Here is a 26,190-nt window from a genome sequence, read left to right as displayed (position 1 = left end):
TGATTTTGTAAATGCAAATAAAAATAACATTTTTTTTTATAATAAAATTGGGCACCAACTAATTCACGTTTTGGTAAAATAAATATTTTAAATAAATTTTAAAAAAAATTTAAGCATATATTGGATAAAAAACTATAAAAGTTTAATTTTTTAATAAATATAAGCATAGACCATTTTTTTAAAAGCTGTAGAGGAAAAATTATCTAACTCGAATAGCAAATATAAATATTTGAATATTTTATTCTTATTTTAGGTACACAGTGATTTAATAAAAGAAATTCTTGTATATTTTTTGGTAAATATTTTAAAAATACGTATCAATTTTAAACGGTCAAAAGAGATATATTTTACTAATATTTGAAACAATATAATTAATAAAAGTAATTAACACAAAATTTTAGAGCAGCGATTTTGCTACAGAGTCTTCTAAGAATTGAAACTAAACAAATAAATTCATCAAATAAATTTGAACAGAACCTTTTAAATACAACAAAATATCAAAAAATGGGTTAGATTTATATACACATTTTTATTTATCAATGTGTTAAACATTATTCTAAAAAAATAAACTTTCATATATTTTTTAAATGATACAGAACAAAAGTATTTTATCTTATTATTTACATTAATTAAACATTCAATTGTATCGTTTTAATTAAACTTATAACAATTTAAATTTACAGTTTCTTTTTTAAATGCATAACTATCTTTTAAATAAATTCTATCAAAAGAGCAAGGATACAACAAAACATATTTACAAAAGCTAACATAATAAACATATTTACATAAAAACTTAATAACGTAAAAAACACACCAATAAAACTTCATGAAGACTAAATAGATTACTTTAATTTCAAATATGTCTTCAGAAAACTTACTGGCTCAGTAACAACAAAACATACTTTTTTCAAAAACAAACCAAAAATGTTTCAAAATTCCCCTTCTTAATAATCATTCTCAGTTTTACTTACAACAAACATCATTCAATCTACTTAGTAGTAACTTGCATGTATTCTTTATTGTTATGACGTAATAATTGAGACGTAGAAGCCAGCTCGATGTCTGAAGAAGAAGTTGAACTACCACTGGGCGTCCCTGGAGAGTTGTAAAATGTTTTAATTTTTTGTAGTTATTGAAATTTTGTGTAAAGTCAACAAAGGACTTATAGGTTGAAAAGTATTGACAACAAATAAAATTAAAAATGAAAGTACAAATTATACAAACAATCACATTTAGCATTTCAAGTTAGATTTAACAGTTAATTCATCATGCAGCCAATGCACAAAAAAAGAAAGAAAAATATTTACAAAGTTTAGTAAGTTAAAAAAATAATAATATTTCATGACACATATACATATGGAATGGAGTTATAAATATAAAAGAGTTTCTTGGTTTAAATTACTTATAACTACTTTATCAGGTTGTTTATTCAACGATAGTTAGATGTATAAATATTATCATAAAAAACAATAACTAAACCAAGTTTACCTCGAAAAGAAAGTTTTCGGTCTTTTATTTGCTATGTGACGTCATAAATAAAGAAAAATAAAGGAAAAACTTGAACAAGGGAACAATAAAAATGAACATAAATTGCATATTATATATTCACCGGTGCATTAGAATATTATTTAGTAGCGCAAATAAGTTATGTGTAACGTATTTATTTTGTGTTTTTGAATAAAAAAACTATAACTTACATCTAAATTAATTTTTAATGAATTATTTTCTAACACAACTTGTGCTTTTTTGTATTTTTTGAAATTTTATTATAAATTTGTGCATTGCAATAACCTAATTTTTCTAAACTTTATATGTTTTTGTTTTACAGACAACATTTAATTTTATGCAATAAACACGATCAAGAGCTGCTACTAAAATACACAACATTAACATAGAGCAGCAAAATTTTATATTTTGTCAAATGGCAGTGTTCAACAGTTAATTATGACGTCACAATTAGCATAATGTTTCTTTCTCGCAAACTTTGTAAGTTTTCATTTCTTTTCCGTCGACATCTTTCAATTTTGAGATTCCTAGATTAATTTATTAATCTTAATCAAATAAAATTTTTTAAATGTCCCAACTCAGTACTTTGTGCATTTGTTTCTCTTTTTATTTATTTCTGATTGCTTATTTATTGTAATTGTAACTAAAGATCTCAATCTAGGCTGGATTTTTTTTTTAATTGCAGCTGCCATAGTAGCTCTCTAATCTTTTTGTTTTTTAATGAGTCCTATTTTGCCACACAAACTTTTAAAATAATCAAAAGTATATTTTTTCTCCTTTTGTAAAGAAGAAGCCTCTAATTGTTTTTTCAATAATTAAATCAGTAGTATAGTAGCTCCCTATACGAATTTAAGTATTTTAAGATTAGTCAGTCCCTGTAAAAGTTACTACTACTTGTACCACAATTTAAATGGCTTATAACCACACCTAAATTATGCTCTTAAAGTGTTTATAAACTAACCTAAATTTTACTGTTCAGTTAATGATTTAGCTAGTTTGAAATTGAAATAATCTTTGTAAAGGTCTATTTAATTATTTAAATGTTCTGTATTAGAAAAAATAACTTATGACGTATTTTGTCTTATATTTTTTATTAAACTGTTTACTTTCAGACAATTTAAAATTTATTCAATAACTTTTTTTTTCTGGGTAAGCTTTTTTTAAGTGTTAACAAAGTACATAAGTATTTATATTTTTGTTTAACTTTGTTGACAAACTGCACTTAAGTACGTTTGGTTGAAGCTATTACGAATAATAAAATAAAAACCACAAAAATATATTGAACTTTCAACTATTGTTATCAACTTTTAGCTATAAATCTGTAAATACTAGGTGTAAAAAGTTAAGTATTTTAGTACAGGAAATAAGTTAATACTTTTACACTGTTGGTATAAAATTTGCAGCTATTTAATACTTAACACGTAAAATGAAGTAATTTAAATTTTTCAAAAAGGATTAACTGATAGCCTCAAGTTATCTGATAAAACTAGTTTGACCTTTAATATTGAAACTTGTAAAACTTATTTTCTATTTAGTCCTATGTAACTAAATAATCATTTGTTTAACTTAAACTTTTTTTTATAATTTTTTATAATTTACCTTAAAAATTAGTTCTTGCAAAATTAGAAAAATTTGAAACTTAATATATTTCAACTTTTGCATAGATTTTTTGTCTTAATGATATCATTAGTATATCAAATATCAGATCAGTTTATAATTTTGACATTATGATATTTTTTTGCTGATAAACTTTTAATAATGGCATTTTTCAATTACAAAGCTATTTTTGTTTAAAAATAACTTTTGCATTATAAATTAAGCTTGTTAATTGCTTTTTTAAGCTTTTAGCTCTAATAAAGCTGTTTGAAATTATTTTCAAGCCTTTTTTAGTTTATTTTTTGTTATGTTCAATATTGTTTTATAAATTTTATTATTATTTATAGTTAATTGATGGCAAAGAAAAGAATTTTTCATGCTGAAAAGAAACATAAATGCACAAAGAACTGAATTTAAAACAAATAATACAAAATATAAAAAAAAACAAATAATATTTACAAAATATTTCAAACAAATAGTATTTACAAAATACACAGGCAACACAAATTTATAAGTTTTACTTAAAATCTATATATTAAATGATAACACTTAAACAGCTGTTAATTAAAAAATAAATTTATGAAAACAAAAGTTTTATTGAAAATAAATTTATGAAAACATGCCACCAAAGATTATCAACATGCTTTTTTGGTGTTATTTTTAATTTAATTACATATTGTGTTTATTGCTTTTAGTGTTAATTTAATTAGTTTAAAGACTATTAGAAAAAATGTTTTTCTTATTTTATAATTTTTATATAAAGCTGTAAAAACACTTTAAAATTCATTAATAAACTTTAATTTTAAATACTCTAAGCTTGTATCATTCAGTTAATATTTTAATACTAAAACAAATACAAACCTTTAAGAGCATCTTGCACTTTTTTTCTGTCCTTGCCAACAAACAGTGATGAGAACAAAAACATTGATCCGCCGATGACGACTGCAAATGGAGTCATATAAAATGCATATTTTAATGCAAGAAATTTCGTCACATACGTATCTGCTTTCCCGTGCTGCAAGTAATCTGATATCTGTGGAGAAAAAACTAGTTAAAAAAAATACATATAACTTATAACGATTGGTAAATTTTACCTTAAGTTATTCTAAAACATTTGTTGAAAAAGTACTTATATAAAATTTATAACTTAAAATACATCAGTACTTTTACAGCTTTACTTATATATTCTAATATATAAAAATTTAATCTATTAACAGTGTTTTTATTGTGTTACAATTGTTTTCAAGTTATACTAGTTATGTAAAACACTGCGATGTTTATACTACGAAATATTAATGGATATTTCTTGCAACAAAAACTAACGACTCCAATAAGATAAGGGCTTCCGGCATCTCCAAATAAATGCATAATTAAAATTTGAACTGCGTAAGCTGTTGACCTTCTATTGGGGTGGATAATGTACTGAAAATTATCAACTTTTCAATAGGTTTTTTAATTATTCAAATAAAATGTAGAATTTTTATTAGGGTGAAACATGTAATGAAATTATTAATTTTTATAACTGTTAAGTATATACTTATGCAATACACTATATAATAAGATGACTGGTAAGAATTACACAATAGTAAAACTTTAAATAGTCTAATAATTAAAACTAACTAAATAAAGTCATAACAGCAAAAGTATTGGTAGATTACCAACTAATGAATAAATATGATTAACAACTAACCAAAGTCATATCAGCAGAAGGGGTCCATGTAAAACACATTGTAAGATTACCGAAGAAAATCATTAACCAACTCAAAGTTGTGTAACTAGAAGACAATTCGAGATAGGCCAGTAAACATGGTCCGCTCAGAAGAAGTCCTGTTTGATATTTTTAATATGTAGCTTGATACATGTTTATAACTTGTACAGCTTCTATAACAAAACTAAAATTATGGTAAAAAACTAGCATACTTTTTTGTGAAAACTAAAAAAAAAACAATAAAAAAGTAAAATTAAATCTTACAGATTTGTTTAGCTACTTTAAACCTAATAAAAGGATACAATTTATCTCTTATCCCTTTTAACTCATCATGACTTAGATAAAATTTTACTTATAGGACAGTAAACAATCATTTATTTTAAGTATAAATAGTTTACCTACTATGGATATAAATCATACAAATAATTTTGTTTTGTTAACATTTTTAATGATAAATAATAAATATATATAATATATATTTAATAAATAATTAAACATAATAAATATACGAACCTACAGCACAAATGAGTGCGTCTGAATCATTTCTTTTTTGTGAATATTTTTTAGCAGCTAGTAATCCAACAACGACACCTCCGAAACCACCGATGCACATAATTATTCCGAATGTGAAACCAATGCTGTTAATAATAATAATATATTTACTTTTAAACTTGTAAAATATACCAAGAAAAGTATGTTTTAAAAACACTACATATAACAAATTCTAATAAAGTAGTGACCTTTTAAAGTGATTTATTTCATTTAAATAGACAATTTTGTACTTCAACCAAGACTAATTTGAAATAGAAATAATAACTTAACAAAACTGCTATATTCACAACCACTACTGATTAGTATAATAAAAAACATTTAATTACAACAAATCTGCTATATTCACAGCCACTACTAATTAGTATAATAAAAAACATTTAATTACAACAAATCTGCTATATTCACAACCACTATTAATTAGTATAATAAAAAACATTTAATTACAACAAATCTGCTATATTCACAACCACTATTAATTAGTATAATAAAAAACATTTAATTACAACAAATCTGCTATATTCACAACCACTATTAATTAGTATAATAAAAAACATTTAATTACAACAAATCTGCTATATTCACAACCACTATTAATTAGTATAATAAAAAACATTTAATTACAACAAATCTGCTATATTCACAACCACTATTAATTAGTATAATAAAAAACATTTAATTACAACAAATCTGCTATATTCACAACCACTATTAATTAGTATAATAAAAAACATTTAATTACAACAAATCTGCTATATTCACAACCACTATTAATTAGTATAATAAAAAACATTTAATTACAACAAATCTGCTATATTAACAAGCAATATTAATTAGTATAATAGTAAAAAACATTTATTTAAATCTTACCTGCTGTACTCACAAGCACTACCGGTACAGGGGTTGAGTTTATCGGCGACAATTAGGGCGTAAGCAACGTATTTTGGACCCCAGAAAGACAAGGAACCTGCAGCGAAGGCCATGAACGTCAGACCCCAAGTTACTAGCCAGAATGATTTGCTGTTGATAATAATTTAGATAATAATAAGTATATCTGATTTATTTAAACCAAATTTAATGGCTAAACTTAGTAAGTAGGATTGACAAAATATATAAAATTATAAATTTCAATATTTTTTTTAGAGTAATTATAGTTTTTTAAAGCTCTAAAAACTGTTACTGATTTTTGAATGAAACACTTTTGATTACATACTAATAATGCTAAAATTTTATACATAAACTAATAAAAACCACAAACTTTTTAGCAATATAAGCGAGATCTTCCATGTAACCCTTGAAACCTGAAGATCTGGTTTCTGATTGGTTGACAACAACATTGGTGTCGCTATCTGCCGCTCCCCTGGGCACATCAGGAATCACAAACATCATCACAACGACCACTATGAACCCCACTGCTGGCGTTAACTGTGACGTAATAGTGTATAATAAAACAACTGTGACGTAATATATAATAAGTATTTAAAACATCATAGTTTCAAAGATCTTCAAATGATCACAATGTTTTCAAGAATGAATTTTTAAAAGATGCTTCGTTAGCAGTAAAAATATACGAAGATAACAGTATAATATACATATATATATTAAAAAACAAACCCTAAGAGCCCAGTGCCAGCTACCAAATATTTTCTCCATACCGCTTCCAGCGACATAACCCAATCCACTGTTAAAATAATAAATTACAATTATTTATTAATTACTCCATTTCGTCTAACATATGAATAAAGAACTTAATTAGTCTTAGTAGATCTTTAAAAGAAACTTTTTGATAAGATGCAATAGAAATTATGTTTTTTTTATATTTAAAGGAAACTTATACCTTCCAACTGGTATGGCAAAAAAGAATAGGCCGAGCATAAAAGTTCTTTTGTTTCCAGCAAATAAATCAGAAATAATGGTTGGAGCGATTGTAGAGTAAGAAGCTTCGCCAATTCCAACAAGCGCTCTGAATAACATGAACAACCAAAACATCTGTTTCAATATTTTTAATATTAATTATTTTATTAAATTCCAACAAGCGCTCTGAATAACATGAACAACCAAAACATCTGTTTGAATATTTTTAATATTAATTATTTTATTAAATTCCAACAAGCGCTCTGAATAACATGAACAACCAAAACATCAGTTTGAATATTTTTAATATTATTTATTTTATTAAATTCCTACAAGCGCTCTGAACAACATGAACAACCAAAACATCTGTTTCAATATTTTTAATATTATTTATTTTATTAAATTCCAACAAGCGCTCTGAATAACATGAACAACCAAAACATATGTTTGAATATTTTTAATATTATTTATTTTATTAAATTCCAACAAGTGCTCTGAATAACATGAACAACCAAAACATCTGTTTGAATATTTTTAATATTATTTATTTTATTAAATTCCAACAAGTGCTCTGAATAACATGAACAACCGAAACATCTGTTTGAATATTTTTAATATTATTTATTTTATTAAATTCCAACAAGCGCTCTGAATAACATGAACAACCGAAACATCTGTTTGAATATTTTTAATATTATTTATTTTATTAAATTCCAACAAGAGCTCTGAATAACATGAACAACCAAAACATCTGTTTGAATATTTTTAATATTATTTATTTTATTAAATTCCAACAAGAGCTCTGAATAACATGAACAACCAAAACATCTGTTTTAATATTTTTAATATTATTTATTTTATTAAATTCCAACAAGCGCTCTGAATAACATGAACAACCAAAACATCTGTTTGACTATTTTTAATATTATTTATTTTATGAAATTTAAACAAGGTTTACCTTACCATTAGTTACGTCTTACTTAGAGTTTTAAGCCAATTGGTGCCAATTTAAAAATACGTTCATAAAATTTTAGACACTTTACATACTTTAGGGGTACATACATAGCTTTATGCTTAAAGAGTAACACAAACAGTCTTTAGCTAAAACACGAGTTAAAATTACTAATAATTTATTGTTAAGTTTGTTCGTTGAGTCTATACAAGTTTGTCTTACAGTTTTTCTTAGTATAAAAACTAATCGTGCAACCCCAAGCTTAAAGTGTAGAGACATTATAGATATGTTTAAATAAACAGTTATAAAACAACTAACACTGCCATCATTAATGAAGCTAGCAGCCAACGTGGATCCGATCCAGAACAAAATACCGAAAAACAAGATGATTTTTCTGTTGTACCTATCACCTAAGTAGCCGAATAATGGCGCAGTAATCATGTAAGAAATTAAAAATATTGTTTGAAGTAACCCCGCTTGGCCATTGTCTACATCGAAGTATGTCTGTATTTGAATCAGGACTCCTAAAAATAAATAATAAATTTATTAAACTAATTATCTACATCGAAGTATGTATGTTTTTGAATCAGGACACCTAAAATTAAACAATAAACTTATTAAACTAATTGTCTACATCGAAGTATGTTTGTATTTGTATCAGGACACCTGAAAATAAATAATAAATTTATTAAACTAATTATCTACATCGAAGTATGTATGTTTTTGAATCAGGACTCCTAAATATAAATAATAAATTTGTTAAATTAATTTTATGCGTCGAAGTATGTTTGTATTTGTATCAGGACACTTTTTTAATAAAACTGCTTTTAACTAAACTACCTTTAGTTTTAAAACTGCCAAATTTTATCATATTACAATCTTATTATTATTCTCCACCAAAAGTCGCTACAGAGAACCGCATTAGAAGATAACTAATCAAATGTTTACTTTAATAACTTTTCACATGTCATCTGGGTTCTTAGTACCACGTTGCTGATATAACAAGTTGATCAACTGATTAATTATCATGTGTAAACAATCATACGTGGTTGGTTATAAAATGATGGTTTTTATTTGGTGATATATCATATTTCGTCTGTGTATTTTATTTGATATAAATTTATGCTACAGGGTTTTTCTAATTGTAATATATTTTGTGAAACATTTTATTTTTTGACTTCAAAACATTAAGATTTTTTTTGGTTAAAAAAAAATTAAAGATTATATAAACAACTTCTAAACATAAACATTATGTTCAAAAAAATAAAAATATATATATGAAGTTATTTAGTTAATTGAATTTTTTATCTAAACACTAGTTTACATAACGAAGCTTATAAATCATACAATTTATATTAACTTGAGATTAATATACTTAACAATGCTTTATATATGACCGCGAGTTATGCCAATATAGATTATAAATTCGTACAAACTGTTGTATATAAAACATTGTAGTAAATTAAAAAACACTTAATGTATAAATATTGTTGTGTATAAAACACTTTAGTACGTTTTATTGAGTAATAAAAACACTTAATGTAAAAATTGATGTATATAGACATACTAAATCATTGTATTTCCTGTTTTTTACCAATTGAGCATTTGTTCATTTTAAATTTATATTTAATTAATCACTTTTGTTTTCAATATATACATGGAGTTTTTAAGCTAAAACATTAAAAACACATTGACAGCTTAATAACCGTCTTATTTTAAAATTATTTCTATTTTAAATAATAACCCTAGCTGACTATTTTGTTGAAAAATATTGAATAAAGTTGAATTAAAAACACTTTTTTCAAGTTAATTTCACAACTTATGTTCAAAGCATTTTGTTTTTGCATTAGAAAGGAATTTAAATCATACTAATCTGAGTATTAGGTAAGGTGTTAGCTATGCATAACTAATTCGTGGTTTTCTAATAACATTATTTAGCAGCAAGGTTTTTAAATACTATCGTTCTCAGTTAATAACATAAACTTTGTAGATGTAAAACTTCTGTTTAAATAATTTCAACTGTTATAATTGTTTTTTTTTTTAAGTTAAAGTCAAAAAACAACATTTAATATAAAATATAATGTTTAGAACTAATATTTATAATATTTTAAAGTTTAAATAAAACTGTTTATAACAACTTTATACAACTTCTATGAAAATGTAAAATACTTTCAAAATAATTTGCCATTTTACTCAAACTTTCAAATGAAATTAAGATTGCAATGATAATAAGCCAAGTAAAAACAACTACAAATAAATTACATCTGTTTAATATTATGCAAAAAAATTAAAATCAAACCACATTTAACTCATGAATTTCAAAATTCATACAATTATTTTTTACATAAAACAAAATTCTGCAATTGACGCTAAAATGCCGCAAATTTAAAATTTCATATTTTCGAAGTATCTTTCGAAACAAAACGCTTTTCTGAATTTGAAAACCAAAAAACCCGAGCTTTCAGACCGCGTAAGAGATTTGTATTGCGAAATTTAAATTAATAACTTTCAAAAAATATTACAAATTTATAAACACAAAAATACTAAATCTATATTTTTAAAAGGTCTGAATTTGCTTGTGAAACGATATGCAATATAAAAATATATATATTTAATATAAATAAAATATTATATGTTTTAAATAAAAATATTATATGTCTATATTTTATAAACCTACTATCGTGAACTTAATATTTTAGTAAGTTATTTAGTAAGTTTTAGTAAGTTTATTTTGCAAATAAAACTTAATACTTTTCAGTGTTTATAATAGTAAATATGAATAAAAAGTTTAGCTTCAATAACAAACCCATAAAAACTGTATAGATTTGTATTTTTATATAAATTTTATTGAATTTGTAAACAAATGGAGAAACAGTTCAAGTAAATAGCAACTACATTTATATTTGCGTAGTTAGTTCGTATTAAAACGATTTCTTAAGACTTCAAACAGAAGGAGAAATAAAAAGTTACAAAATCAAATATTTGATTTATTTATTTACAAACAGTTTAAAGGTGATCAGTAAAATCAACTTCCTTGGAAAACTAAATACAACACAAAATATACTTTATAGTATATGGGAGTATTAACGAGTTTAATTTATCAAAATTAAATTGTATGACGCTCAATATATCAAAAATAAATTGTTTATCTTTACATTTGAACTTTATTTAAACTTTGGTTCTCATGATTAAGAATAAATCTAAAAGTACTGTCACATAAATTTACTGTTAACAATTTGAAACTTTATTTTTACAAGAAATCTAACATGAAAATAATTAAACTTTTTGTAAATATACTAGCAGATAATTAATAAGTTCCTAAAAATAATATATAAGGTATGAACAAAAATAAACACTGTAGGTGTACTGAAAAACTTGTTTAAATTTTTAGGGTTATGTTTGTATAATAAACAAAAGTTTGTCGAGATTAAATAATTTGATAAACCTTAAAGATTGAAAAATTGATTTTTTAATTAAACCGTAAACACAAGTTATGATTATTTTCTAAGAAACAATATTATCTAAAGTATTCTATAACAGATATTATGTAAGTAAGATCGTAATGATAAAATGTTTAAATCATAATTTAATAAACTTGCACATATAACATTTATAAAGGTTATTAGGGCAAAAACAAAAAATAAGTAGTTTAAAATTACTTTTTCAGTTTTTATGTAAAAAACATTAAATATATTCTTAGACTATTTTATAGCACAAAAAAAATATAAAATCCTTTTTAACTCAATAAATATTAAGTATAAGTGATCTTAATTAAAGTGATTTTTACAGTATATATCTTTTTTTATAAATTAAAAACCCGAACCAAATAATTTAAATCATTGAAAATATGATTAATTAGTTCGACCTAAAAACAATGAGAAACCTTTTTTCGGTAAGTTATAAACAGTTTAATAGCAAATTTACAATTTTTAAAAATAAAACTTTTTAAACTATGTTCAAAGTAAAAAAAAAATAAAATTTATAACGCTTAATAATTTTAATCCAATATTTTTTATGCACTATCAATACTTAAATGCCAAAAATAGAAGAAAATTATATTTTTTGAAGTTGTCAATACTTGAAAGGTTTTGTTTATACAGCTAAGGATAAAACAAAGCATTTAAACTTCAAAGCTACTGTGCAATTTATTTTATCTTTATAATCATTTGAAAGCAAGTTTAAAAGTTTCCTTTTCAAAACAGTTTTATGTAAACATGAAAGCTTATAACAAGCAATTTGCTAAATTACTTCATATCACAGAAATTATCTCATATTTTGTACTTTTGTTTACGAAGCATTGGTGTATTTTGTACAAATTTGTTGAAAATTATTTATATATCCGTGACAAAATAATAATACAGGTATTATTTGTTAAAAATTTCATGCATTTGAAATAAAATTGTTTTGTAATTTATGACATAATTTAAGCAATGGCCTGATTTTGTAAATACTTTAAATTTATGTAGGTAATTAGGTTTATGTAAAGTTTTAGTTTGTTTTTCATAAAACTAGTTTAAAACAAATAGTCTTGATTTACTTAATAAAACTACAAGACTATTTAATTTAAGGAATTAAAATACAATAATCTTTTAGAAATTTATTTGTGATATTTATTAAGTTAGAAAAAAGATACAAAAATTTTTGTTTTAGAGCTTTTTTTCTACAAGGATATCCTTATAACCAGTAAGCTAAGTACAAAATTAACAAATTATTTTGATACAGCTATAAAGTAAAGCAAAACATTTGAAATAGAAATACATTTATTTCCTTATGTTTTAATGAAGTCGTATGATTTAATTTACTTGTAAAACATTTACATTCATGAATTTTTTATTCTGTAATCACAGTCTAATAAAACAAAGTAATCAATTATAAATAAATTTAAACTTAATATAAAATTCTGAATAGATTACTTAACCACATATATGTTTTGGCTTATGGCCTAAATTTGCTATAAAAACAATAATTTCTTGGTTCTCGTTAAAAAACTGATTATACCAAGTTTATTTTATTATTAATATTATTTTAAATGCCATTTTATTAAAGTTCATCATTCAAAACTAATTTACTTCAACGTTTGCTTATATTTATAACGTTATTACTATTTTGAGGAGATATAACTAATAAAAATAAAATTATTGATTTATTTTGCAAATATCGCACGACAAATTAATAGGATTACTCAATTTTAACGATAATAAATTACTATGGTTTAAGTAAAAAATCTTATATTCAAATTTATTTCATCATAAGAAAATAAAACCACTGTATGTAGTTTAAAAATAAACAAAATTAATTAAATTAAACTTTTATACGCTTTATTACTTTAACTTTCACAACGTATATGTTTAAGAAACGGTATGGCCAAAATTAAACTGGCAAAACTTATTAATAGTTGATTTACACAAATCATACAATTTTTTAAGTACTTATCATTAAAATTTTAGCTTTAAAAAGTTTTAAAATTATAGTTTCATTAATAACTTAATAAAATCAACAGTTTCACAATTTAAAAAAAATGGACAAATCTAAAATTTTAAGAATTAAACCAAAACACTTAAGTGGTCAATTAAACTAATATTTTTAAAGTAGTTTTAATATTTACTATAGCTCTTTATATTGTTACATTTCAATTCTGAAGAAAAAAAATCGTGGCTAAAAAGCCATAAATTTATAGATTTTAGGAGAAAATTTTGAACATTCTTGTTTTTACAGTAACTTAGAATTTTAGGCATGAACACAATTAAAATACCTTGCATAAAATATAATTATGTGTAACTTTGTATTTAATTCCTTAAATAGTTTTTATGAACTATTACTGAATTATATAACAGTTGTGTACAACTGCATACAAAAATTGATAGTTAATTAAAAAATTTTATGTGAAATAAATAACTTATATAGGAAATGTTTAAAGTCATGTTTATGGTTGTAAATGTTAGGGGCCTTAAAAATTTTATTTTACTTACACTAAATTTACAATTAACACCAATACATCTTAAATACTTAAAGAAAACATTTAAAACTTTATTTTAAGTTAAGTAACAGGAGATGTAGTGGTAAAACTTTTTACGGTTTTTATCAATTTGTCTTAATGTTTTAACGTTTAAATCGTGTACCTATTACGAAACAAACCATATAAAATATAAGTATTAAACATAAAAATAAAACAGATACATAAGTTTTTTCTATGAATAAAGAAAATTTATTGATATTTAACCTTTTTTATGTTGTAGCTCATAAGCACATTTAAAAAAAACTTTAATAGTAACCTATTGAATAAAACTATTAACCATTAATTATAATTTTTTATTATCATTATGTAACTGTAAAATCATTTTGAAGTCAAAATAAAGTTCTTTTTTGATTTATTACGATAAAACATCAATTTATAACGTTTAAAATTCCGGTATTTTTGCATTATGTCATAAGTTACGAAACAATTTTATTTCAAATGCATGAAATTGTTAACAAATAATACCTGTATTATTTTGTCACGTATATATAAATAATTTTCAACAAATCTATACAAAATACGCCAATGTTTAGTAAACAAAAGTACAAAATATGAGATAATTTCTGCGATATGAAGTAATTTAGCAAATTGCTTCGTATAAGCTTTCATGTTTACATAAAACTGTTTTGAAAAAGAGACTTTTAAACTTGCTTTCAAATGATTATAAAGATAAAATAAATTGCACAGTAGCTTTGAAGTATAAACAGTTTCAATATAAATCAGTCAAGTTAAGTATGTATAAGCTTTTATAAAATAGGTCTCTTTGAAATTGTGCTTTTACAAAGCCTTATATTGTAAACTTGTAGTTTGAAAAATCATGGCATATTTTGTTATTGAAACATAAATTTAGTGAAAAAAGTTTTGTTTTTTTATTTATAAAGGTCAATAAACAGGTTGAAAAACAAAATTTAAAAAACTTAATTACTGTAAACATGTTTTTTTAAATAGTTTTTAAAAAAGTGCAAAATTTATTTTAGTTTTTTAAATTTAAAATTAGTAAAAAAAAAACATACTTTATAAAACAAAGTCTTATGCGTTTTATACTAAATAAAAATTATAAAATTTTGTTTTTCAAAAAAGAATAAAAAAACTAACTAGTTTTAAAAAAATTTAATATTGTTTACTTAAATAAAGTTTTCATGTAATAGAATACTTTCTGTCTAGGTCATTTAAACAGGTTATTTGAAGAGGTCATAAATGTTTTGAAATACAGCCGTATGATACGTGTTAAGAAGTATATCATGATTTTAGCATGCTTTCATATACTCTCTTTTCATTTCTCCTACTTATAAATGTAATTCGCGACTATTTTCATGTACAAACTTAGTTTCCGATTTATTTTGCTATTTGTCAATATAACAACTAAAATATTTGGAAAAACTTATTAAGTATTTTGTAAAATGTGATTTAATATATTTAACTGCTTTTTCTTAAAGTATTTATTTAAGTAGTAAATACTTAATTATTTTCTAAGTTTTTAAAATACTTATTAGTAAAAAATTCATAAAAACGAACACATTTAGCTGTGTTTTAATATATTTTTGTTGTACAAAGCTTTATGCTATAAATAAGTAGGAAATTTAAGATGTAGTAAAAGATAAATAAAAATTTAATAAAATAAAATACAGATTACAATGATATCAAAGTACTTTTGAGGTTTAATATATAAAAAAGTGGTAGATTAAATATGTACATAATCTTAATACACAAATTACCTAATACATTTACATTTATTTCTAATGAAATTATTGATAAACTATAATGTCAAACTAAGTTTTAATTGATAAAATAATCAGGTTAAACTTAGATAATAACATATTTGGAATATAAAATAGAGTTAGGTTATGTAAATTATAAAACATCTAAAAAAAACTAAATGAAATAACCAATTAATTTAAGTTACTACTTTATATTTCTTTATATCAGATGTACACTGATAATAAAGCTTATTATTTATTAGTTTAGGATTAGTACTATAATTACATTATGTGCATTTATTTTATCTCAATACTTTTAAATAAAAGCAGTTTTTTGAGATTCATTTAAAATAATAACTAGAGTAAAACTATTACATATACTTCTGTTAAGACAAAACTTTATTTTAGTTTAAATTAACGTAACTTGATAAGATTATATTATACTTTATGTAGTTATTTTACAAATTTAAATAAAAGCAGCAAAAAACTTATTTAAATATTTTGCACTTGAAAATGCAATGTGTTTTTTCAGAGTGTATGTGATTAGAATACATCATAATCCTTTTATATGGTTGTTAATTATTGACGCAAATAATCCTAATCCTTTTAATGCCGACGATTTAAATACTTTTCATGTGTGGAAACCATTCGATTATACATAATGTCAGTAGGTGAAAAATAAAGTAATAACTTTTTAAATACAGGTTTATTTCTTACAAGAAAAAAAACTTTAAATATGCATTTTATTGAGAGACTTTTGTCAATAATAAAAATTATTGCTAGTTATAAAATATACATAAACTTCTAATACAACTTTTTTAATTCGATAGTTAAAGTTACATTTCAAATAAAATCCTAGTTAGAACATTATTTCAGTAGATATACAAAGTAAAAAGTTGTTTTAAAACTTACAGACCTACAGTTATTATTGTTGGGAGATTTAAAACTAATCATTGAGATAAAATTATAAAAAAATAAAATTCTAAGAAAATTATTGGTCGTTTTAAACGTAAGAAATAATCTAAACCATTATTTAAGGATTATTGGGTTTTATTCGTTTTAAAGATTAGTGGACAAAATATAATTCTATTATAATCATTTTGTGGTAAACTTGTATTCTTTTATTTAGAATAAACCAAAAAAAAAGTTATACTAAACTTCTAACTGTAAAATGAGTTGTCAATTTATGATTATTTTCAGACCAGAGCGATTAAAATCGTATTAAAAAGCAAACTGTTTAATGTATTGGAAATGACAAAACATAATATTTTTTTAATTGATTGTAGATCCTATACAATTAAAATGTCATTTCCCCACTTATTATGTTGTAAAATGATCTGGTATTATTATATGGCATATTTTCACTGTAGTGACAGAAGTCATTAAAATATATTTTTGTAAATATATAATTAATCATAATTTGAAAAACATTATGTTTTTCGCTATTAGGTGCAAAACAAATTAGTGAATTTAGCAATTAGCACTTGTATTTGTTTTTAAAAACTTACTAACTGCTTTAATACGTATAGTATGTGGGCAGTAACAGTTTTTTTAACAAACAACTAATTTAGCAACTGTATCATAGCTTATTCATTTTTTTATTGAAGTTATATATATTACAAACATATATATATTAAATGTAAAGCTAATAAATGTCATGTCCAACAAAAACTCCTCAGTACGATTTTGCATGAACCATTTTAGTAAAAAACAGTTCTCTATACCTTTAATTTACCCAAACAAACAAGATTGCACTTAATATATCTTGCTTAAGTAATAAAAGCTAACGTACACCTAAAAGTATATTCAGAAAACAATTGTAAATGTTACGCCCATAACAAACTACAAAACTTTTTCTAGTAAGTACAAGTCAACAGCACAAACAAAAATTTAAGTATATTTTTTATAACTGGTTGCCTTCAGAAGTTATTTTAATAATGTTATATCAATTAATGAAAATGTTTAAACCATTTTGTTTTTATTTACTTTCAATCTTTATGTGACCCTCGGAGATCAAAACTTCTCGGTGAAAAAATTCTGATAAATTCTGCAAACTATGGCAGCAATTCAAATTTTACTTCGAATAATCTATCCCTTAATTTTAAAAAATCAGCTTAATTTTTTTTTTAACATAACAATATCATTTATTTTCAAACAGCAGTGACTCATATGATATACTGTTTATGCATCATAACAAAAAGTTCCTGTGAAATATCATAACAAAAAGTTCCTGTGAAATACAATATAAATTATCAACTGACCTGCGATGGTGTAACGATCCATGTAGTTGAGCAGATTGATGAGAAACAATATGACGACTGCCGCGTACTTTCTCCCTTCCGAAATATGTCCTATTTCTTTTATTATGACGTCACTGTCCCTGTTAAAAGATTTGTTGAAACAGTATACTATTGCTATTTTATCAACTTTTGCAAAAAAAATATTTTATAAGCTGAATGGAAGATGGAATAGCTTAATTCATGCTACTACTTTTAGTTATTCTTTTATTAAACATTATTCACAATACCAAATTATTAACTGTTTAAATTTAATTGGATATAGATTTAATAAAATTACCAAATTATCTTATTACATTTGATTTAGTGTCACATATATTTCAAAGTAAATACTTATTAGTTTATAAAATAAATTCCAAATTCTACCAAGTTCGAAATATGCAATCAAGGACATCTATTTTTGTTTAAAGACCAAATCAGTGACTTTTAAATTTAATCATAATATTAGTTTATTTTAAAACTTTTATAATTTATTTAATTTGTCTTGCTTAAGTTGAGTTTTGGTAAAAGATTAAATATCTTAAAAAAATATTTTACCACTTTAAATGTTTAATAAATCTTTTAAGTGGTTTTAATAGAGTTAACTGAGGTTAAGTTTAGCTTCTTTGATCTTTAATAAAGATAAATAATGTAAACTGTGATTTTAATTTTCTTTGAAGATTTTACGAAACCAAAAGTATAACAAAACCCACATTTTTGATAAGTGTATTTTAAACAGGATTACAAACTAATATTTACAATACTAACAACACATCAAAGCTGGTTTCAGACAAAATTAATTTAATAATTCTAATCTATACCAAGTAAAAATGTAGTAGTATACAATTTACTGAAATCAAACATCGTAGTAAGATATGATTTAATGTTGTTTTATGAGATTATGCAAATTATGGTTGCTAATATACCTGTTTAGATCTAAAATAAACAAATTAATGCACGTAAGTAGATTTGCAATGGATTTAATGAAATTTAATTTGTCATTACAAGTTTTTTTATTAATACTTGAAATTGGTTTAAAATGTATTAGTAACTGCATATATTGCAAATGTTGCAAACAGATGATCTGGTTATTAAGCAGCAAAATTTAAATCAAAAACTACCTATTTTAGTTCATTTTGTCTATTTAAACCTCTTAACTTTCTTATTATCAGTATCATTATATCTAAACAGTTTTTCAATACCATTGTGAGCTTAATTTTACTTTTCAACCCCCAATTGTAAAGGTAGATGATCATTCAACAACTTTCTAACTAATAAGCCTAATTTTTCTTGTTATTCAATTTACTCTGTATTTTTATTTAACATGTACAAAACTTTATAATAAAGTTTAATTAATGTTCCAAATTTTCTCGCAAACCTTCTGTTGTAAGTGGTGGAAGAGTTGGTGTCATCGGTGACGAAACCTGCTTTTTCATCCTGCTTCTTCCAAACCTCCTCGTTTTTCAACCCTGAACCTGAATTTGGTTGCTTCTGGGGAGAAAGGCGGTTGCCAGTGGCTTTTGGGAGAAGTTCTGATGAAAAATAATGAAAACAAAATAAATAATAAATAAAAATAAATTGTTTGGTAAAATAGTTTAACTTCTATGTTAGATAGTTATAACTTTTTCAAAAATAAATTTTTAATAAAAGTTTTTTTGAACTATTAGAAGTTTTGTGGGTTTAAGTAAAAATTAAGACAGTTAATAAAAAATAAAACAGTGTTAATATGCACTCATGTGTTAAACAAAATAAAATAATTAAGAGTTATTAAGCATTAAACTTTTCTTTAAATACGTCTTTTGGCAGCGTTGAACTTTTACTTAATAAAATATGGAGAAATAAAATTAGAGAAGTAACAGAAAAGTCAATAAACAAAATATTTAAGTGTCACATTTCTTAAGTTAATAATAAAACATAAATAAAGCAAAAAAACTGGGTTTACAAACAAAAAAATTATCATAAGACAACTTGTCTGAACTTAAAACATACTTAAATATACACAATAACAACATGGCCTTGAGATATAACACTAATTTATATTTAATATATTTATTATTCTCAGAAAAGTTTACACTTTTATCCGATTAAGATTTTGACCACCTTTTAATTGGTTTTTACTATTAATAGACAAAACTTGAATTGCAAGTTTGCTTTACGTTTTATTGTCACTTGAACGCAATTCTAAAAATTTGATGTAAATTTAAAATATATATAATTCTTGTAATTTGCTGTGCAAATATAGTCGGGTCTTGTAGACACAAAATGACAGTTTTAAGTGCAGATCAAATATTTACTTTTAATTTATAAGATGATAATGTTTTACTTGTAAAACTCGTTTGTAAGGTAAAAACTATCTAATAGTTCTTAAAATAACTAAATTAAGTTGTCAGAGTTTTATTTAAATTTCTAAGATAACAATATTATACTTGTAAAACTTTTTTTTAAACAAAATAAAACATTCACATATATTTATAAAATCTTTTATAAATTGATATTAAAGTCATACAAATTAATAATTTTTTTTAATATTTTATTTAGACTGTCAGAACTTTATTTCAATTATTAACCTCATAGTACTTTAATTAAATTTTTTAATAGTTAATTTTTATAAAACTATCTAAGTCTTAAAAATATATTATTTTAATTTAAAAAACAACTTTTATGTCAAACGTATATCAACACCTAGCAAATTTAATCTTATTATAAATGTTAAAATCAAACAATGACATAAATGATAGTTTTAATAATTTGTACTTGAATTTTAGTAAAACCATGCTAATTCAATCAACTTATCAATTTTAAAAAAAAACCATATGTACTTATGTGATTAGTAAAATTTTCACACTTCAAGTTTATAACTATAAATATATTACACAAGTTAAAGTGGATTTACAATACAATAACTGCAAACAATATTAGAGCCCTTTAATTGGTTAAATTAAAATTTTGACAGTATATAGTTTATATTTATAAAATAATTATACAGGGACTTTACAGCAAACTTGAACTGATTGCATTCAAATCCCTCCTATGCTCAATGCTGCAAATTATTTCTTTACGTAATGACACCACATAGAAAGAATTTCACATTAATGACCTTCTATATTTTTAATATTTGCCACTACTTTGTATATTAAACCCATTCAAATGTGATAACAAAACACTATAAAAATCATAAAAATTTTAAGACTTGATGGGAATAACTAAATGTAAAACTTTTAAAACACTTGTCAAGTTTTGTAAAAAATCCTTCGGTTACAATTCTAAATAGCTTTGTTTATTAGTTTGATTAACTAAACTCATGTTAAACTTTTTTAAGGTGTTATGGATAAAAATACTGGTTTAAAGTAGTTTTTTATGCTTTTAAATTAGACATAATCGAAATAGCTAAAAAATATTTGTAAAGAAAAAACTACTTAAACTTTAGATAAGTTTAACTTCATAATATATACTCTATAACAGTTAATATAAATTGACATGGAAATGTAAATAAAAACTTTTAACTGTTTAATCCGTAAGTTTATTTTTATAACTCAAAACGTTGTTATTGTAAAACTCATAAAAAGATTATCTGTAAAATTTGAATGTACAAAAGGCAAACAACTTTAGTAAAGTTTTTACAAAAACATGAGTAACAAAAGGCAATAAGCAGCAACAAAGGCTAGTGAGAGAAAAAACATAAATGTTTTGACAAGACGTTTTTAAATTTGACAATTTCATAAAACAAACTTTTTAAAACTAGATTTAATCAGAAGCCGTGGGCTAAACTGCATGAAATCTGGTTAATCTAACAAGTCAAAAAGGTAGCACAAAAGAAAAAAAAGCTCGAAAATTGAAAAATTGTCAAAGCGGAAACTAGTGCGTGTATTTCAAACTTTCAAAAACCGGCTTTGTGTTTTGAGCGCGTGGCTTGATAAGCCAATCAGAAGCGTTTGTTCGATAGTGGCGTGAGAGGTTAATAAAGTATGTAAGCGAGCGAAAGTTTACTGTTGGTCAAGTGGGCGTTTATCAGGCCATTTTGTGTGGAAAACTTTCGGCTACTTTGAGAGCATAAACAGTTGTCTAATTGATGGAAAATATTTCGCTTGGAGCTTATGGTTGAATAAAATAAACATTGAAAAAAATAAAATAAACATTGAAAGAAATTGTTGACTTCTCAACAATAAAGTATCAAAAGACATTTTATTATTTAGTACAAGTTATGCTTACTGTTCACGGAAATTAAAATATTATTGTTTTTATTTTTGTTGTAAAACTTTGTACAAGCCTTAAAAATATTGTTCAATCACATCTTAATAAAATGTTTTTAAAACACATAAAACTAAATCAATTTTGTTTATTTAATAAAAAACAAAACAACATACACCAAAACATTGTTTGTAATTATTCATAACATAAAACACACTTTTATGCATGTTTTACTAATCAACACGAAAATAACAACAATAAAGTTTTATCAAGTAGTTGTTTACATTTATTTGCAAAACACTTACTAACAGAAAGCTTAATTATCTTTTAAATTAAGTCATTTCCTGGTGAGTACATGAAGTAACATTTGAGAAACTTGTTTAAATAACAGCTTGTATTTTGAATTTGTAAGGAAAATATTCAAAAAGAATTTTTAAGGTTACATAAATGAATTTCTCTGCTTTTCAAGGTTACTTTTGTAAATATCCGTAAATCTTTGGCCTTTGAGAAAGTTAAGCAACTCTTTTGAAAGAAAAGTAATAATATTTTTATGTGATAATGAATTTATATTAAATAGAATTTGCATGACTAATTTAGAGTTTACACAAAATACAAAAATATATTCAAAAAAAAACCTATAACTTTATGTTTGTTATAAAAAAAAAGTTATTAAATATTTTTTTTTGACAAGAAAACTCTTATTTTCAATTATAGTTTCAACTAACATGAGTAAACTTTATGTTACACAAAATAAAGAAGTATATTAAGAATGAAACTCTAAAAACTTTATATTATTTTGGTATCAAGCAATTTTAAAAAAATTGAGTTATTTTTGTGTGAAAAATTTTCTTTTAAATGGTATGGAGACTTTTTATGACTAATTTCATGTTTACACTAAACAAAAAGTATATATTAAGAAGCACAATTCCCATAAAGTTAACAAATTGAAGGCATTAGCATGTGAAATCTGAAAATAGCCAGGTAATTGTGAATAATTAATGATTTTTAAATGTCAAGGGAAAGTTTCCAGTAACGTAAGCAAACAACATTTGTGCGCCATTAATTTCGAAAAAGCTTCTTGAATCCTATTGGTTGGATTTTACGACGACAAAAGTTTACTTTTGTGTGGAAAATTTTGGGAAATGTTTGAAGATAAGGATTTTATGAGGTGCTAAAAGCAAACAAATAAAAGACTTAATAAAAAATAAGTTGCTTAAATGTTAGCCTTCGTAGTTTAAAATTTTAAATGTCATGGCTAATAATTTTTATTAGTCATAAGACTTTTCAAGTTGTGTTATGTTTTTTAAAATGTTTTAATTGTACATTTTAAGGATAAGATGCTTGAAAGGTGATAAAAACACAAAAATCCAATAAAAATTGCAATAAATATTTATAAGTTTTTTAAAGTGTTAAAGCTAGTAAAATTGACATGTCTATCTTAGGAATTTTATGGGTCAAAATGTTAACACTTAAAATTTTATTTTTATTGCTGAAATTTACTGAAAAATAACACGTTTACATACATGGTGCTGATTGCAATGAAGATAAAATTAACCTGTGAACGTCAGGTAATAAAAAAGTACGCAAGGCAGGCAGATAAGTAGATAAGGAGATCAGCTTTATTGACTTTGTGAACTGCCAGCTTTATTAGTGGCGCGTCAGGTAATTTTATGCTTGGTGATAAATTTCACACCAAGTTAAATTGCTGTTTGCAAGTGTACTCTTTATGATGACAAATAAAAACAATCAAACTGAATATTTATCAGTCACCTTGCTTCAACAGAAAAAAATTATATAAAAGATAGTTTTTTAGATAATAATATTATGACAATATACAACTTTAATATTATCAAAAAGAACCAAACGAAAATAAATAGTTGTTTAAACCTTTTTTAAGCTTTTTAAAACTTGTAAACATTTCAACTAAACTTAAAACAACCTAAATTGTCACCTAGCTTTACAAGTATAAAATTTGACAAAGTTGCCTTAAATTTGACAAAGTTTACTTTTTGTAAAAATACTACAATTCAAAAGACCAAAGTTTTGCTTTGATTGAAAACATTAAAATGACAGTTGATACATAATTTGTGGTTGAATAAAACTTGACTTAATGTGCGATAAAGCAAGGTAGATTACAAGACATTTGTTACACTTATAAAAAGACATTAACACACTTAAGCCTAACCTCAGAATACAGTTTGTATTTATATGCCTTTTAATATTCTGTTTTGAATCAAATACAAAAGAAAAAACCACAAATAGTCTATGTTGAAATGCAATCAAATTTGAAAAGTCAACCAACAGGATAAAGTTACAAGTACTTTACATTACAATTACATTAAATGTTTCTATAAGTACAACAAATATAAAGTAGTTAATTAATATATTATATGTAAATATTTTACTAAATTGATTTTACTGCTATCATTATTTAAAAGCAATACTAAGCTTTGAATGAAGTTATACTAATTAATACTTTTTTTAGACTTATAACAAGTTTTTCTAATTTTTACAAACCATCAAAATGTTGATTACCATATAAAATAGTTTAAGATAAATACTTTTAAAAACTTTAAATATTGACAAAGCAATTGTTTTATTTAAGCTTTCTCTAAGTTTTTACACTATGCAAATATTCTACCATAAAAAAATATTTTAAAAACACATTTTTAAAATCTTAAACAATCAAAATAGATGCATATTTTTAGAGACTTTAATAATATCTTATCAATTTTAAACAAACAATGAGAGTTGTTTTTAAACATAAAATGTTAATAAAAATTACTTAAATAACACCATTGAAGTGATAAATGATAATCAATTTAAACCTCTAGAACTTTCAGCCAAGCCAGGGTCTGTATCATCTGAAGAACTATTCCTGAGAAGTGAATCCATTTTACTAAATATGCTGTGAAAAAAATTACAAATAGTATAAATTATAACCAAATAATTAGAGTGGTAGTGTGTTTTTTTTTTCAAGTTATTTTTAATTATTTATTAGGATTCTTTCCATAAAAAAGTTTTAAAAAATTGAAAATTAAAAAAATTTGATTTGTAATAACAGTAGAATTAAGATTTCACATTAAATTGTACATAAATTTCTAAAATATGTATCTAAGTAAAATTCTCAATGTTATTTTAAATGCACTTTATTCTTAAAACAAAAATAAGAAAAATATTTTTTAATAATGTAAACTATTATGCCAAAATGAGCTGTTGTAAACTAAAGTGAAATTCTCAATGTTGTAAACTATTTAAAAATGTTTCTATATTAATTAAATTCAAAATAGATAAGTATTATGATTAACTTGGATTAGTTTTTAAACAACCAAATTTAATGCTATTAGTATAGAACACAAAGCTTAATAACTTAACAACAAATTTCACTAAAGAATAAGACAAACAAATACAATGAACAATAAATAAAACATTTTTGTTTTGTATTATTGTTTTATGCACAAAACAAAAGTATAAACTATAATTTGCACAAATCTTTGGAATAAAAACAATATGTGTCAACCACTGGGTTTTAATCTGCAACTTTCAACTTTTATAATTAAAAAAAGGAATTATACTAAAATGTTATCTAAAAATAATTAAATATAATTTATTTTTTACATAACATTTATACAAAAAACAACTATAAGTTACATTTTAAGTAATGAAATACCTAGTATTTTGAAAATGTTTGCCATTTGTTCAAGAAATGTTTCTTTTCTGACCATTTTTTAGAAAATAAACTATTTTTCTGATTTTTTATAAATATGTGGCAAAACATTACCAACTAATTAAATAAACTTTAAAGTTTTAAAGACAACACAATTTTTAATATTTTTATCTAATGGGGA

At 23.4% G+C, this 26,190-nt stretch overlaps 1 protein-coding gene across 2 annotated transcripts; it reads right to left on the bottom strand.

Annotated features, from left to right (window-relative positions):
* Positions 1-406: 406 nt before the first annotated feature.
* Positions 407-25,246, bottom strand: LOC145837894 (protein spinster homolog 3-like). 2 transcript variants are annotated; one of them, XR_014370020.1, is made up of 14 exons: positions 25,171-25,246; positions 19,533-19,686; positions 18,140-18,258; positions 8,484-8,689; positions 7,197-7,348; positions 6,974-7,040; positions 6,618-6,784; positions 6,230-6,379; positions 5,324-5,448; positions 4,793-4,929; positions 4,426-4,524; positions 3,964-4,135; positions 1,489-2,033; positions 407-1,095 (listed from the first exon to the last, which is right to left on the bottom strand). XR_014370020.1 is itself a non-coding variant. In XM_082945379.1 (13 exons), exons 1-13 carry the CDS (start codon positions 25,235-25,237, stop codon positions 989-991), a joined length of 1,722 nt encoding a protein of 573 aa, XP_082801505.1. In that variant the 5' UTR covers positions 25,238-25,246; the 3' UTR covers positions 407-988. The 2 variants fall into 2 exon arrangements, 1 of the variants encoding a protein (XP_082801505.1); XM_082945379.1 differs by lacking the exon at positions 1,489-2,033.
* Between the last annotated feature and the right edge of the window lie 944 nt (positions 25,247-26,190).

Source organism: Thalia democratica, chromosome 6 (assembly GCF_965202585.1).
Source record: "Thalia democratica chromosome 6, ktThaDemo2.hap1.1, whole genome shotgun sequence".
Taxonomy (NCBI): Eukaryota; Metazoa; Chordata; class Thaliacea; order Salpida; family Salpidae; genus Thalia; species Thalia democratica.
The sequence above is the reverse complement of the archived record's forward strand: the minus strand, read 5'-3'. Positions and strand labels throughout refer to the sequence as shown.